Source organism: Ischnura elegans (genome assembly GCF_921293095.1).
Source record: "Ischnura elegans chromosome 13 unlocalized genomic scaffold, ioIscEleg1.1 SUPER_13_unloc_3, whole genome shotgun sequence".
Taxonomy (NCBI): domain Eukaryota; kingdom Metazoa; phylum Arthropoda; class Insecta; order Odonata; family Coenagrionidae; genus Ischnura; species Ischnura elegans.
In genome coordinates this window covers 9,880,194-9,897,398 of record NW_025791659.1, presented here as the reverse complement: position 1 = coordinate 9,897,398, position 17,205 = coordinate 9,880,194, and the positions used below count along the sequence as shown (strand labels likewise).

The following is a 17,205-nucleotide window of genomic DNA, read 5'->3' as shown; positions in this document are numbered from 1 at the left end:
GTAACCCTTTTCCGCGTGTTCAGGGATGAGCGCAGGTGCATGGACCCTTTCAAGGAAATCCAGGGTCATAGCGGGGTTATTTGGAAACTCCTTGAGGAAGTTCGCCCCGGTCCGACCATCCGACTGACTAATTTCTCATCCGCGGGGGCACAGTTTCTCATACCGGACATTCCTCATTCGCAAAATCCCCCATTTCTCAGCGCGAGGGCGAAATGTTCCCCATTGTTTACCGGTTGCTATGGAGAGAACGCCGATTGTTCCCACTCCTAACGACGGCGGACTCGTTATTGTGGAAACTATGCAGAGAAATTCTACCTTTTATAAAACACGGCATCGATTAGAATAGGGAATGAATAAGTGTGCATCTACGATTACTACATACTACCCGGAAAGCCGTTTAAATAGGTGTGTGGCAGAGGGAGTTAGGACACCAGGCATTCGCATATAAAATGCAAAAGCTCAAACGAAGTCATGCCTAGCATTTATTAAAGTCCTTTATCGTTTGGGGGAAAAACGAATTAATATACATATCCGTTCGGTAAAATATTTGTCTTATTTTTATCGTTACAGTTGAAAATATATTCCTGTTCTATTATTATGTTCTCCGTTTCGCTCTAAGAGATATCTTTCCTCTATATTATTTCTACTGTATAGACCTTCTTCTCAACTTATACGCAACCAAACTCTACAAATGAGGTACCAAAATGCACAGAATTTATCAGAGAACATGCGACGGCATATCTCACTTACTAAATATTGCTATTGTTTCCTAAAATCACTCCTGGAGTACGTATTTCACGCTTTTAGATTTTTAAATTACGATATCTATTTTTCGCGATTAAAAGAAAAGTGAAAATTTTCAAGCGCGCGAAAACGCGACGGCAAAGTGTGAATGCCGGGAAAACTCCGTGTGACGTCGTTCTGGTCCCCGCTGCCGCAACTGAGGTGACCTTGGGGCGAGGCTTTGAGCGCTGATACGACGCAGGACGCTAGCAGGTAGCAGAGTACCCTGCTAGCTGGTAGCGCTTGGCTTAAATATGGATTATTAATACCCTATCAAACGAAGGAAAATTTCCGACCTTAGGCAATTTTAATAGGTGATTATTGAGAGATTTTATCCCTAAGCTCTGTGCAATAATTAATGGCAGTTGAATCATTGAAATATGTAGGAGTCAGACTCAATTATTATCTATCGTGGAATAAACATATTCGGGAAATAACCGGCCAAACTAATAGTAAAATGGGTCTCGTTAAAGAATATTAGGAAAAGGCGACAATTACAAAATGCGAAGACGAAAGACAGGAGGTATGGACGGAGCGAGTATTGAGCGGGGAGGTGATGTTGAAAACAGTGTTATTGAGGGTGGAATGTTGGGAGGAACGACGAAGTGCTGGACATGGTGGGTAAGGAGAGGCAGCTTTTAGACGAGATACGGAAGAGACGGAAGGTATGGATGGAGCGAGTTCTTACAATTAGCAGAGAGGGGATATTGAAAACAGTGTTATAGAGGGTAGAAGTTTGAGATGAACGAAGAAGTGCTGGATATGGTGGGTGAAGAGGGGAACTTTTAGATAAGATACGGAGGAGACAGAAGGTATGGATGGGAGGAGTACTTAGCGGGGAGGGGATGATGAATACAGTATTATAGAGGGTAGAATGTTAAGAGGAAGGACGAAGTGCTGGACATGGTGGGGAGGATAGGCAGCTTCTAATATGAGATGCGGAGGAGACGTAAGGTACGTATGCAGCGAGTACTGAGCGGGGAGGGGATTCTGAAAACAGTGTTAGATTAGAGTAGAATGATAGATAAACGAGGGAGAATGGGTAGGTAAGGTTAAGAGGACGGAGAAGAGGACGAGGGAAGAAGTGCTGGAAATGGTGGGTTAGGAGAGGCAGCTCATAGACGAGATAGGGAGGAGACAGAAGATATGGATGGAGCGAGTACATAGCGGGAATGGGATGTTGAAAACAGTGTTATAGAGTGTAGAATGTTGGGAGGAACGAAGAATTGCTGGACATGGTGGGTGAGGAGATGCAGCTTATAGATGAGATACAGAGGAGAGAGAAGGTATGGATGGAACGAGTACATAGCGGGAATGGGATGTTGAAAACAGTGTTTTAGAGGGTAGAATTTTGGGAGGAGCGACGAAGTGCTGGACATGGTGGGTGCGGAGAGGCAGCTTATAGATGAGACACGGAGGAGATAAGATTTGGACGGAGCGAGTATTGAGCGGGGAGGTGATGTTGAAAACAGTGTTATTGAGGGTGGAATGTTGGGAGGAACGACGAAGTGCTGGACATGGTGGGTTAGGAGAGGCAGCTTCTAGATGAGATACAGAGGAGACAGAAGATATGGATGGAGCGAGTACTTACAGTTAGCAGATTAGTCAAATTATTTTTTTGTACCTTCTTCGAAGCTACTAATGAATATGTCGAAATGAAGGATTAGTGCAATTGTCGGCGCTCCATGGACCATGTTCAACAAAAAAAAATTAGTAAGTAACAAGCTCTCTCACCTCGGCTGGGACATGAGGTCCTGACGCAGTAAGGCATGCCACGATGTCCTGAGGAGCTCCAACGACCACGAGGCGCCCAGAAAATCCGCTGGCGATTGCCTGGAACACACGTCGCGTCGCGACACAAACAATTTGAGAATAAGACATCCTTCGCTTTCGGTAGACTCGTTCGAAGTGAACCTCGTGTGGAAAACTAGCATTGCTCACAAACACAGCGACCTCTGATAGCGGCGCTTAACTGCCTCGACGCGAGGGACGAATAATGCAGTCTTGTTTGACTGTCTTTTGTTTTCTATGAACGAGCGATCTTACTTGAGCTCTGGTCGACTGGCTTATCACCTTGCGAAGCAGCAACGAGGCCAGCGCCAGCCTTCGCTAGGCTGAAGACCAAGTCGAATGCCTCCACTACGAGTCGAATGCCTCCGTGATGCCCTCGAACTGGACAGCAATTCACTCCCCGGCTTTCATTTCCCCCGCATGCGTGAAGCTAAATAAAATTCGCTGCCAATCATATTTCGATTTCTCTTTCTCTTATTTTTAACTCACTTTTTAAATATGGATCTACGCCAAAATATTTGTCAATTTATTATTTATACTTCGTTCGGGGCTGTGAGTGAATAAGGGTTCATTAAATTTAAGGCACGAAAGATTTCTTGCTATCTAAAATCCTATTCTTTTCCTCCCTCTCCCTCGTTTATCTATCATCCTACCCTTATCTAACACTGTTTTCAGCATCCCCTCCCCGATCAGTACTCGCTGCATACGTACCTTACGTCTCCTCCGTATCTCCGTACATTAGAAGCTGCCTCTCCTCACCCACCATATCCAGCACTTCGTCGTTCCTCCTATCATTCTACCCTCTATAACACTGTTTTCAACATCCCCTCTCTGCTAATTGCAAGTACTAGCTCTATCCATACTTTCTTTCTCCTCCGTATCTCATCTATAAGCTGCCTCTCTTCACCCACCATGTCCAGCACTTATTTGTACATCTCTGCCTACTCCACAAGTACTTGCTCCATCCATAGCTTGTCTCTTCCGTATCTCGTCTAACAGCTGCCCCTCCTCACCCACCATGTCCAGCACTTAGTCGTTCCTCCCAACATTCTACCCTCTATATCACTGTTTACAACATCCCCTCCCCGCTAAGTACTCCTTCCATACATTACTTCTGTCTCCTTCGTATCTCATCTATAAGCTGCCTCTCCTCACCCACCATGTCCAGCACTTATTTGTACATCCCTGTCCACTCCACAAGTAGTAGTAGAATTGAGCGAAAGGTTGCGTCGACGGCAGGGTCATTTTGCACCACTACTCGTTCATGTGATTCAAGACGCATTATAAATGGATCTTTACTACGCAATTTGTTTACATAAAATAGAGGGGAACTTTTAAATTTTATTAAAAAGACCTATTTCCTTGAGAAACAAACTACTTGTACTACTTATATTGGTGGGGCGGTCTCCTAGAATAGATTCTAGGTCCCCATCTAGATTGAACCGTGTCCGCGGGTCACGGTACCTATTTGTCGCACTCTGTCAAGATATGTCGGATACTTAAAGGGCACCTACACTCATCACATTGAGGAGCTTGCTTCTCTTCGGTAAAAAGAAAGGCATGAGTCAGAGGGCAGTGCCCTATCCTCAAACGAGTGATAACTACTTTCTCCCTTCGAATGATCCTGGTAGAGGAAGGCCAAGCTGACGTTGTGTTTGATGCTTCGCAGTTTATTGTCATTCAAAGTCCTCCACGACTCCCTCCACTGTTCAAGAACAACATTTTTAGTGACACTCTTAGGTCTTCGTACGGAACTAGCGTTGATGTAATCTCTTCGTTAGTAAGAGCTTCCTTGGCCAACAAATCTGCTTTTTCATTTCCATGTATCCCCGCATGTCCCGGAACCAAAAAGAAAACAAACACTTATTCCCTTGCTCATGAGAGTCAGCAGCGTGGAATGAATGTGTTGAACAACTGGATGAGGCATGGGTGAGAAGCCGGAAATGGATTGTAAAGAGCTACAGGAGTCGGTGCATATGACAAACGAGCCATTTTCGTCACTCAAGGCTTCCAAAGCCATTTTAATTGCGAAAATTTCCACTGTGTAAATGCTGCACAGCGGATGTAGCTTCGTCTTAATGGCTCCATGGAGAGGAGAGAACGCTGCACATGCACAGGCAGAGTTACATTTCGATCCGTCCGTGTAAATGGGGATTAAATTGGGGTGGTTCCACCGAAACTTAAAATACTCACGTTGGTATTCCAAGGGAGTAGTGGAGGATTTTGGTCGAGAGAGTAAACACGTATTAACCGTAGGAGCGGGAGTCAACCAAGGTGCGTAAGTAGATTACGCAACAGGGCGTACGTCGGGTAGATTAGAATCACATCCGAGAATAAAATCGTTAAAACGAATACTTACAGGTCTCGTTGCCCTAGACCTTCGATTAAAAACATTTGAAAGCCGAGGTTTAAAAAGTATGTCGTCGCATGGGTGACTCGTCATAGATAAAATTTTGGATGCATAACTGCAAAGCAGCCAAGTCCTACGATAGCACAAGGGAGGTTCTCCTGCGTCAGAATGGATGCTTGGAGCTGGGCTGGTTCGAAAGGCCCCAGTGCAGAGTCGTAGCGCGGCATTGTGCAAAGAATTTAATGCTCGTAAATACGATGGGCGGACAGAATCATAAACAAAGGAGCCGTAGTCTATTTTAGACCGCACCAATGTGCGATATAGTAGGAGTAGGGTGGTACGTCGCAGGGTTGATAAAAACCATGATTTTTTTCAAAAAAATCGTTTTTGTTGATTTTTTTTATTTAAATCGGATTTTATTGATTTAAATGAGATTTTTATGATTCTCCATTCATCAAAAATTCAGTTATTTGCAAAACTAACTATTTGGGCAGCATATATTGGAGAATGACCGTTTGCAGAAACAATAAGAGGCAACATACTCTAAACTTAATACAACATTTAGTCAATTAGGGGAGAGAACTATGGAAATGCCAATGGTATCAAATTAAAAATTACACCAGCATAACATAAAATTGCCAATGGAAGTATCAAATGTGCTACATTCTGCGGTTCTAAAGCATATGAAGTTTAGAAAAATTCTGGAATTGCAACTTTGTATGGTGCCTACGCTTAGAAGTTAAATCAGAAAACAATTTTTTTTTCAACGGATACACTAGTATTCTAACCAAAGCCATTTTTTTAAATTTTCATGTTACATGCATTCCTACAGTATCATTTCTATTTAAGAGCTACCATTGTGCTGATAACTGTCGATTCATTGTATTAATCAAGAAATAAAAATCAAAATTATGCACTTACAGCTTCCTTTTCTTGACTCTTTAAAAATCAAACATATAGATCACATTATGATTTAAATCACCTGATTTTTTTAAATAAAAATCAAGTGATTTAAATCGCGATTTAAATCATGATTTAAATCAATCAACCCTGGTAGGTCGGCTCCCCACGATATGTGACTCAAAAACTTTAAAATATTTATAGACTTAAAAACAACTTGCCTTCAGATTATTGATGTGATCTCTCCAGTTGAGTCTTTGATCCAATGTTAGCCCCAGAAAACGGATTGACTCGACAAATGGGAGATTTCTTCCGCTAATACGAAGTGTAGGAGGTATGTGGACGCCTCTGACACGGTGGAAATGAACGCATTTGGTTTTCTCAGATGAAAATCGAAAACCGCTCCTATGGGTCCATTAGTCTAATTTGTTAAACGTGAGCTGGATCAATCTCGATACATTAGCCACTCTTGATGACCTGCAGAAAATCGCCAGGTCATCTACGAACAGAGTAGGCATTATCGGCATCTGGATGTACTCAGCTACGTCGTTGATCGCAATAGCGAAAAGCGTCACGCTCAAGACGGACCCCTGGGGGACTCCGTTGTCAAGAGGGTAAGGACGCTTAATCTATATCTTGTCTCATCCGTATCTCGCCTAAAAGCTGCCTCTCCTTCCCCACCATATCCAGCACTTGACTCCCAACATTCTACCCTTTATAACACTATATGCATTATGCCCTCCCCGCTAAGTACTCGCTCCATCCATACCTTCCGTCTCCTACCTATCTCATCTATAAGTTGCATCTCCTCCCCCACCATGTCCAGCACTTCGTCGTTCCTCCCAACATTCTACCCTCTATAACACTATATGCATTATGCCCTCCCCGCTAAGTACTCGCTCCATCCATATCTTATGTCTCCTCCGTATCTCATCTATAAGCTGCCTCTCCTCACCCACCATGTCCAGCACTTCGTCGTTCCTCCCAACATTTTACCCTCTATAACACTATATGCATTATGCCCTCCCCGCTAAGTACTCGCTCCATCCATACCTTCTGTCTCCTACCTACCTCATCTATAAGTTGCATCTCCTCACCCACCATGTCCAGCACTTCGTCGTTCCTCCCAAACTTCTACCCTCTATAACACTGTTTTCAACATTCCCTCTCCGTCTTCAACCCTACCAACGGGGGTCGAAAAGTGACCACTCTGACTGCAATTTGAAAATCAACCATTCAATCCGATCATCAAAAAATGATTGTTTGCATCGCACTCCTGCCAATCAAGTACGTCTTTGAACTGTATTTCTGCGATGAAAAATAGCGATTTTGTTTATTTACTAAAAACGTGGCTGCGGACCACCGGAAAATGGCCAATTCAGCAAAGTTAACTAAATCGTTATTTTTCATCGCAGAAACACGGTTCAAAGACGTACCGATTGCTTGATTGGCAGGAGTGAGATGAAAGCAAACATTTTTTGATGATCGGATTGATTGATCCATTTTCAAATTTCGGTCAGAGCGGTCACTTTTTGGGAGGGAGGCCCCCCACTGGTAGGGTCGATGAGACGGTCCTGCGTGGGTGAGCTTGTCGAGGAAAGGGTCCTGGATTAGGGACCCTTCAAAGTGCTTTTGCGAATGTGCATGGAAAGGGAGGAAGAAAAAGTACATTCACAGCAGTGAGAGGGTTAAAATTATCCATTCTCAATAGGGTAATTTCCAATTATTTTTTTATTGCCTAAATCGAAAGATTATTACTCCTGGAGTACGAATTTCACGCTTTTAGATTTTTAAATGACGATATCTATTTTTCGCGATTAAATGAAAAGTGAAAATTTTCAAGCTCGCAAAAATGCGACGGGTAAGTATGAATGCCGGGAAAGACTCCACGTGACGTCGTTCTGGTTCCCGCTGCTGCAAGTGAGGTGACCTTGGGGCGAGGCTTTGAGCGCTGATACGACGCAGGATGCTAGCAGGTAGCAGAGTACCCTGCTATCAGTTAGAGCTTGACTTAAATAAGGATTATTAATACCTTATCAAACGAATGAAACTTTCCGACCTTAGCCAGTTTTAATAGGTAATCATTAAGAGATGTTTCCCTGAGCTCTGTGCCTCATTCATGAATTGTTAATCTCAGACGATTTAAAACTCTTATCTACTCGTATAGCATCTAGGTCCCTGTGACGTCATGTGGAGTGGCATCGCAAGGGCGCCAATCTAGGGTCGAGGAGACGGTCCTGAGTGGATGAGCTCGTCGAGGGTTCCGGGTCCCGGATAAGCAACCTTTCCGAGTGCTTCCGCAAAAGTGCTGACAATGCAGGGAGGAAGAAAAAGTACGTTCACAGCAGTCTACCTTGCGGACATACTAGGTACGTTCACAGCAGTCAAAGGGTTAAATCAATAATACGTTGCGATATGCTTGTCGCCTTAACCCATAATTCCCCAGTGTTGCGTTAACGCAACGTTATTGCATTCTAATTCTCAGAACAAGTTTCTACCTCAGAATAATATTTTCTTCGATTTACTGACTTTTTTTAAGTATCTCTAAGTCTAATTTTGTCATTTCCACCAAAATTTTCATTCATAAAATTGTATTTTTATGACTGATGGCATTTCTCATAAAAATCGATGCGCACATACGAGACACCCTAGGAAGAATGAAATACCCCAGCATGTCCGTTGAAAGGCAGAATGGGAAATTTCCTCCAAAGGAATACTGATTTACTCCTGGCGAAGATGTCGAGTGTACAAATCAAGATAAAAAATAAAAGATGTAACCCAATTATTAAAGGAGGAAGAAAATTACGTTCACAGCAGTCTGCCGTGCGCACGTACAAGGTACGTTCACTGCAGTGAAAGGATTAACGCAGTAATTCTGATGATTTCGCATCCGATTTTATTTCTTTTATAAAGATCGCGGAAAAAATTGAGCAAGAGTGACATATAATGCACGGATAATCCACAACACGGATTAACCACAGCCGGATAATCGGAAGTCTGCTGCGTTATAATTGGAGAGATGAGTAAATGCTGACATGTTTTACAGTAAGTTAAGAAATTCTCACCACCCATGTTGGAAAAGATGATTCTTTTGATTCAAACAGCATGCAGAATATTATATTATCATTATTATTATATTATTAGAATATTATCATCGGATAGCTGCTAAATTGTTCATGGCGAACTATTAACACGTTGCATTCCGGGGTATTTAAATTCCTAGGAACGCCGAGATAGGAAATATGTGCCTATTAGGGCGTAATCGCTACCTTGGTTAGACAAGGTTCTAACCGACATTTTTGCAAAATTTGGTGTTTTCACTCAAGATAACTAAGTTTATGTTTCTCTATGTGTTCACCGGTTTTTATTCCTCTATGTAAAATAATAACAGATTTAGAACAGTGACAAAGTTCCAACTGCAAGGAGAAAAAACTAATATTTGGTGTGACAAGATTCTAACTGCATTTTACTTATTTTATTACTCATATAAACATGTAAAAAAATAAAATAAATAACATATTTTCTTAAAGTAATAATTACTAGTGTATCTAGTGGATCGCTAGTGTATGTGCCAAAAATCGAAAATAAATTCCTATTAATAATAGAAATAGAGCAGTTTAAAACTTTGACAAGGTTTTTCTCAAAACCAGCTGAAGGTCAGTTAGAACCTTGTCAAACCAAGGTAGCGCAATGCTTTTGGTTTAAACACGGTTAAAAAGCTAATGTTTAGAATATAACTTTACACAATCAATCATTATGATGCATCAATTCATTATGAATAACGGACAACAACTGAAAACGTACTAACCAATACGTATAGTATGCTTTAAAATTGTTTAGGTTGACATGTCTAAATGACGAGAATCTTCGTCATCCGTCCGGAACGTTCGGGAAAAAAATGACGAGAATTCTCGCCATCCCTACGCAACGTGTTAATACAATAATGAAATCGACACAAAAGACAAGAAATACTTAAATAACACATCTTGCAATGCAAACCCAAGACTTTCAAGTCGACACATAGCTAAATAAAGGAACACAGAGATAACATACATAATGTACTTTATTCAAATTATTTTGTTGATCAAAGATATCTCTTGCAAATGAGAAATTAATCGTGGCTGCACCACGATTCGGTGGTCAAATACAAGGAATTACATGATTCAATCGTTAAAAAAAAAAAAATATGACGAAAAATAAACACGCACATATAATGTACAATTTCACTTTTACGAATAGGTGCAGTGATATTTTCCTTGAGATGAATACACCTTCACCTGCGTAAATTTTGATAAAATCCGAGTTTATCAAACACCAATGGAATTTATTTGGAACATGCCATTTTTATAAATACATCATTATCTCAATGCTTTCCTTACGTACACATTCAAAACGGCAATGTTGGTTGATTCCTTGCAAAATAAATCGATGTATATTTTTCATACAAAAGAGAAATAAAACACAGTTTTAAAAAGTGACATTTTCACCGATTGACATTCACAAAATGGAGGAATACTTTGGGTTCAGTAATCAGTTTATTGTGCAGGAACGATGATCGTTCACGCACACGATGAGGTTTCCCTGATTTTGCGCTTGTTGTTGCCTGGCAACAGTCTAAAAGGAACTCGACCCGCAATCACGGAGTCATGAATTGTTGGCGGTTGCGCATGAAGACGATCCTGAATCCATTGCCAGCACTGCCGCCTCACTGCAATGCTCGACAGCTTTGACGCAAGCCTTGGTGTGTTCGCAGAGCTGGTCGTAATTGACGAACCTGAGAAAGAGATGATAATTATAAATCACATTGGTTGTTATTCCAGGAAATGACAACCAACAACTGTCCTTGTCAAAAGTTAAAATGCAGTAAAACCTCTTTACATCGTAATGGAGGGGACCAAAATTTGGGCAATTTGATGTATGGAGGTTCACTATAGAGAGGTTTCAGTGATAGGCACCATTTTTCGCATCCTTCGGAAATGAAAGGCACTGCTGTCTTTTAAACCATTATATTTATGTGTTTAAACAAATATGCTTGCACTAGTGAACATATATTTATTATTAAATAATTACAGAAAGCATCGTATAATTTTTTACGATGATTCGAGAGAAAACGATGTGATCTCTCTTAATTCAACAGACACTTAAAATGATTGGGACCGTTGAATATTATTTTTCTTATTTACTGTTATGGTATGCTCTCATATAGAACAAAATGGCCACAACTAATGGTTAACGTGAAAACATATTAAAGGTGTGAATGAAAAAAATAACTGTGAAACATTTATTGCTGAAAATGTCATTCCATGTACATGATCACGGCTGTATTAATGGTCTCTAGTTGTCTCGGTACGATTTGCAGAGGTTAGTTAGGCCATCTCGGGGGTGTCTCCTTGGTATGATAAGTGGAGGTTTTACGAGATAAAGAGGTTCACTACAAAGAGGTTTGCCTATAAATTTACATGTAAATCTGACGGGACCATAGGGGTGGTATGAAGTATGGAGGTTTATGATGTAAAGAGGTTCGCTACATAGAGGTTTAACTGTAATAAATATTACCGTAATTACCTGTAGAAGCCACCCACATTTTTTCCGGAAATGTGAAAAAATGGGTGACCGCACCTTACGTAAGCTGCGTTAAATTTTCTCTCAAATTTTTATTGTTCATTTCTCCAGATTTTAGTATTGAAACTCGGAAACCTTTGCAGGAATTACAATTCTAAAATTTATTTAACCATATTTATCCTGGAAACGTAAATTTATCGATTTAGCCATGAATCACGAGTTACTACATTATACCGCACTCAAAAAGTGTTAGGAAGTTTTTTTTTCCCTCAGGAGCCCGCCCAACAATGGGAGTGTGTGGGATACATCAGGGCGTGGCTTACAGGGGCTTAAAGACGGTAACAACAAATGTTTGGAAGTTGAAAGAAGTCAGCATTCTCCCACTAATAATCTCTGCGGTGAGCGTCTTATCAAAACGATTCAAAAAAGTAGTTGGAGACGTGGTAATATGGTAGTTTCCTTCATCAAAGAAATCGGAAGGCATTGATTGCGATTCGTTACCCACCCTTAGTGTATTCTTAATTCTATAGTGATTATTAATACCTTATCAAACCAAGAAAACTTTCCGACCTTAGTCAGTTTTAATAGGTGATTATTAAGACATGTTTCCCTAAGCTCTGTGCCTCATGCATGCATTGGTAACCTCAGACGATGTAAAACTCCTATCCTCTCGTGTAGAAACTAGGTCCCTGTGACGTCACGTGGAGTGGCATCGCATGGGTGCCAATCTGGCCTTTTTAAAATGAGGATAAAATTGACCATTGCCATTCGTCTAAACCGGTATTTCTAAAACCAAATAATTTGCATATTATGAATACACTAATGGTGGGTAACGAATCGCAATCGATGCAGTTCGTTTTCTTTGATGAAGGAAACTGCCCTATTACCGGTCGCACGTTAATTAAAAATTTAAGAAACGCGACAGATGCTGTGAATGGAAACTCAGCAATGAAAGTGCTATCTCTCCTGACGTCACATATCGTGACATCTAATATGACATCAAAAATAATACCTCTCGTGACGTCTCCTATCGTAAGCAAAATTCAGCTCCGGCTTAAGTTAGTGAGTGGGGAAATAGAGTGAGTATGGTGCCAGGGAAGTTAAGAAGTGTCTGAATTTTCGCAAGTGTTAATGAACACTCTGGTTACCAGTCTTATGGCTTAGGTACAGGCTTAACCCATTAATCCCCAGCGTTGCGTTAATGCAACGTTATTGAATCCTAATTCTCAGAACAAGTTTCTACCTCAGAACAATTTTTTATTCAATTTACTGACTTCTTTTAAGTATCTCTAGTTCTAATTTTGACATTTTCACCAACATTTTCAATCATGTAATTGTATTCTCATGACTGATGGCGTTTGGCATAAAAATCGATGCGCACATACGAGACTCCCTATTAAAAATGACATACTCCCAGCATGTCCGATACGAGACACCCTAGGAAATATGAGATACCCCAGCATCTCCGTTAAAAGGCAGAATGGGGAAATTCCTCCGAAGGAATACTGATAACACCCGGCGAAGATGTCGAAGGTACTAATCAAGATAAAAAATGAAAGAATTAACCTAATTATTGAAGAATAACTTTTTTTATTTATTTACGGGAGTTATCCCAGAGTTGCGTACACGCAGCATTGTGAAAATCATATAATATGATTAATATAATATCTTTCCAAAAATTCATCTTATTTAAGCCAAAATAAAAAGAAAAATGTGAAACAACCGAAGTTAAAAGCCCTACATACAGTCTGGGGAATAATGGGTTAAGATCAATGCGTCGTCATGGCACACGGACCAATAATAGCGCTTCGAATACACGTGTGCAGATAAATGCAGGGACTTGAAACATGATCGAAACATCGATTTTACTCTTCATCTGTCTATTGTAGATCTACAATCAAGTTTGAGAGATTTCTGAGGTTTATGACACGGAATTCACAGCCTCTTCCAGGATTTTTCACGGTAGACGAAATTCACAACTTAATCAGGATTTTAAGGTTTTCACGGTTCAGTGGGACAGTGTCTCCGTATAACTGACCTCGAAACATGATCGACATATCGATTTTTCTTTGGCTCTTTCAATCGTAGTTCCAAAATCAAGATTGAGAGATTTTTAAGGTTTTATGACGAATTTCACGGCTTTTTCCAGGTTTTTTCACGGCAGACGAAATTCACAGCATATTCACTGTTTTAAAGTTTACAAGGTTTAAAGGGAGCTCTCCTTAGATATTCTTACCCAAAGAAAAACCCAAGAAAATTTCATACAACAGCATTAACCCTTTTACACACATAACTCTGTCCTTACTTTTTGTTGGGGACTAGCATAACTTTGGATCCGATTTCCATTCTTGTCATTTATTGTGTATGCGGAAGAATGAATTTATTCATTCTTCCGCATACCTTAAGGGATATCAGAAAAATTAATTTAGCTTGAATCAGATATTGCCTCAGGTCAAAATTTGATGTTTTATAGAACCATGTTTTTGACGCAAAATTTCCTAAAATCTTATGAAACATATGGGTTTAGAGAATTTCCAATATTCCTTAGTATATTTTTCAATTAGGTTTTGGAATCCTCATGACTTCTATAGTAAACCGGCAAATTTTCATAAGAATCGGATGAAAACTATGGCTGAGACAAATTATTTCCCTCTGGAGGTACAGTTGCCTCTGGAGACCACATCCATTGAAAAATTGCAGTTTCACCCAAACTTCAAATGGCCGTGAAAAAAAAACTATTAGAGATAGCCAAGAAATATTTTTCACTGTTTCATTCCTGCATGGAAGGATGAAAATTGGCAAGTTTCATCAAAATCCGAGTCGGTGGGTGTCATGCCTGGATGAACTGACATGGAATGACCCATAATTGTTGTAACGAAGTTCGGTCGTACCAATGGGGACTCTTGTTAGATAGCCCGAGTGGTGATATTAACCCTATTATTGCCAGCCCATTTCAGGTGGGATGTGCGAAGACTGCCAAGGCTTTTTTCTGGAATTAGCAACATTTCAGATTTAAAAATTTTTCAACTACAGGCGGTCCCCGACTTTCGTACACAATGCGTTCCCGAAAACTTGTACGAAAATCGAATGTACGAAAGTCGAACCATTGACTTCCATACTATAATTAGGGGTTACGTTCCAGAAGAGCGGAATATACGTACTGAAACCTTTTTTTTCACGGAATTCATTTCAATTGACTTAATTTTAATAATATGTTAATAAAACTCCTCAAATCATCTAATTTCTTTCGAAAATGCGCAGAAAATGAAAATAAAAGTTTAAAAAACAAGAACTCCGTTGGCAATCGAGTGAAACTTCCTCTTGGCGTTCAAGTTGACATTCCACTTATTACGTCCACTATAAATAAAAAGACATATCAAGAAGCATAACAAAATGTATTTGTTGAACCCGCACTCTGGATACCTTTTAATTTTTACACCAAAATTCGACATTTGGCAGGTGACATTCGTGATCGCGTATATTTCGCATGTTTTTAAAAAAAGACAAAAGACAAACGGAATTCAGGTGATATTTCGTGCAATATCGTTGCTGAAGGTGTACATGAATTAAACAGCACTCAAACGAAAAAACACAATTAGAAAGAAGATCTTACTAGTTTTATTGAAAGCTATTTGATGATGTCTAGTCAACTTCTTTTGAAAAATATTTTCAATTAAGGCTTTCTTCTTCTTTTGATAAAGGAGCCTAGAGCAGGCAGTCCCTATCCCAAATAAATCACCTAGATTAGAGTCAACTAAAAACAATTCCCTTCATTGTAAACGTTCGTATTGTTTGCATATACTGCCATTTGAAACAATTGAATGTTGGGATGCGCAATCAACATCGCAGGAATTTAAAAAAAATTACAGACCAACGTCCAAAAGTCCGAATTCAGCGTACGAAAGTCAAGTAAAAGGTGTCAATTTTGAACGCACGAAAGTGCGAATTGTACGAAAGTCGAGGACCGCATGTACTTAATTTTATTTCGTACGTCTACATTTTTTTCCCAATTCTTAAGATATATTTACGTCTTATGACCACAGATAGATTATGGGGGTTTGCATAAATTACAACCGTTGAAAAGGCCACAATCATGTAAAAAAGGGAAATAATTCGGGCCGATAATTTGGCCCCAGGCAGTTTTCGCTCAACCAGCGAGGGCCGATATATATCGGCCCAACGGCAGTAAAAAGGTTAAAACAGCGCTTTATTGTTTTTTTAATAACTTTCCCGGAAAAAAAAATTTTACTTTTGATTAAAATTTTTCTTCTAATATGAGAGTCGTTAAATAAGTGATTCCCCTTATTTTTTTCTCAGAGAAAATGCATTGTTAAGAGTATCATCATAAATATCATGTTTGTTACTGCGCCACTATAAATTTGCAGAAATGCTGTATGTGAGCAACCCCTTAAATAAATAAGTAAATAAATTTATAACTCAAGACGTATCCCGCAAGGAAGCGTTATGGGCCCCCCTTTTGTTCATCTATATACAGTCCGGTCCCGAGGCAGTAGAAGGGTTAATATTTTAAAAAATATTGATTAAGAAAATCGGAATCAAATGGAACCAAATGGAATTTCCGGTCTTGGACACAAAGAAAACTGATGCGTTGACTCTTGCGCAACGCAACGCAATCGCACTCACCTGTTTCCACACATGGAGCACTCGAACAGGTTGAAGTTGTTGTGCTCCTTGAAGTGCTCCTCGAGAAACGCCTTGTCCTGGTACGCACGTCCGCACAACATGCACGCAAACCACATCAGCAGGCCCCGGTTCTGTTGCGCAGGAGCAGGTGCTGGTTGTGTCGGCGCAGGCTTTTCATGCACCGACAAGTGCCTGAAAAACCAAGATCATGCCCTTTAAGTACACGATACACAACAATAGTAATATCAGAAGTACATGGAATGATTCAAACTTAAACTCAATCAATAATTGAAAAGTAGGAATTAGATTTCTTATTACATTAACACTTTCACTGCTGGCCATTTTGATGAAAAATATCGCTGTGAGCGGCAGTGGTTTTTCTGCATAACCAAGTAGATATGTCTCTATGGATACCTTAAAATATAATAATAAAAATCCAATGATTGTTTTAAACAAATAAAACGAAGGACGCACCGGTGCGTCTGCCGCTCACAGCATTGCCAAAGCTATGCAACCCGTGTCACATCGTTATGCAACCCGCTATACAAATATTTTTATCTCCCTTAATTCTCATCTAACGTTCATATATTTCAACTTATTTTGCAAATAAATAGATATATTTAAAAATTTGGAATATTCGAAAATTATAAAATTTTATTTATTATTAATTAAATAATATTTTTCTCGTAAATAATTACAGACTCATAATTTACTCGTGGTTTTGGGATAACTTTCAAGAATCATACTGAAAAAACACTAGAATGAAGAGTGCTATTTAAGTCAGCAATAAATATAAGACCTAAGAAAATATCCTTAAGCATAAAACCGTTTTTTACGGGCAATCTGGATCGTAAGTGCTAACATATTTTCTCACTCTATTTTTGGCACATACTCGGCACTTCTTTCTTCCTTTTCTTTTCATTTCCAAATTATGTGGTGAGTGACCATGTTTAGGGGAACTCATTGAAGGCATTACCTCAGGTTGGACATTTAGCAATGAGTTTATTGATTCATCGCGGTATTCTAACAAATTTACACGTTTCCCACTAAATCTTTGGTATAGAACGAAAGAATGAATCATTATTATCTGAATAAAGTATATTCTCAACTATAGGTACCTACGGAGAATTTTTGATTCGCAAAGACAATATGACAACAATTTATCGGTCTTGTCT

General features: G+C 39.8%; 1 protein-coding gene across 2 annotated transcripts in view; it reads right to left on the bottom strand.

Moving 5' to 3' along the window:
- Positions 1-9,869: 9,869 nt before the first annotated feature.
- LOC124172840 overlaps positions 9,870-17,205 on the bottom strand; it is a 101,531-nt gene continuing 94,195 nt past the window's right edge. For both annotated transcript variants that reach the window (XM_046552334.1, XM_046552335.1), the window contains 2 exons: positions 16,031-16,222; positions 9,870-10,598 (listed from right to left, as the gene is read on the bottom strand). In XM_046552334.1, coding sequence (XP_046408290.1) covers positions 10,469-10,598; positions 16,031-16,222 — 322 coding nt within the window. In that variant the 3' untranslated portion in view covers positions 9,870-10,468. The remainder of the gene's footprint in view (positions 10,599-16,030; positions 16,223-17,205) is intronic.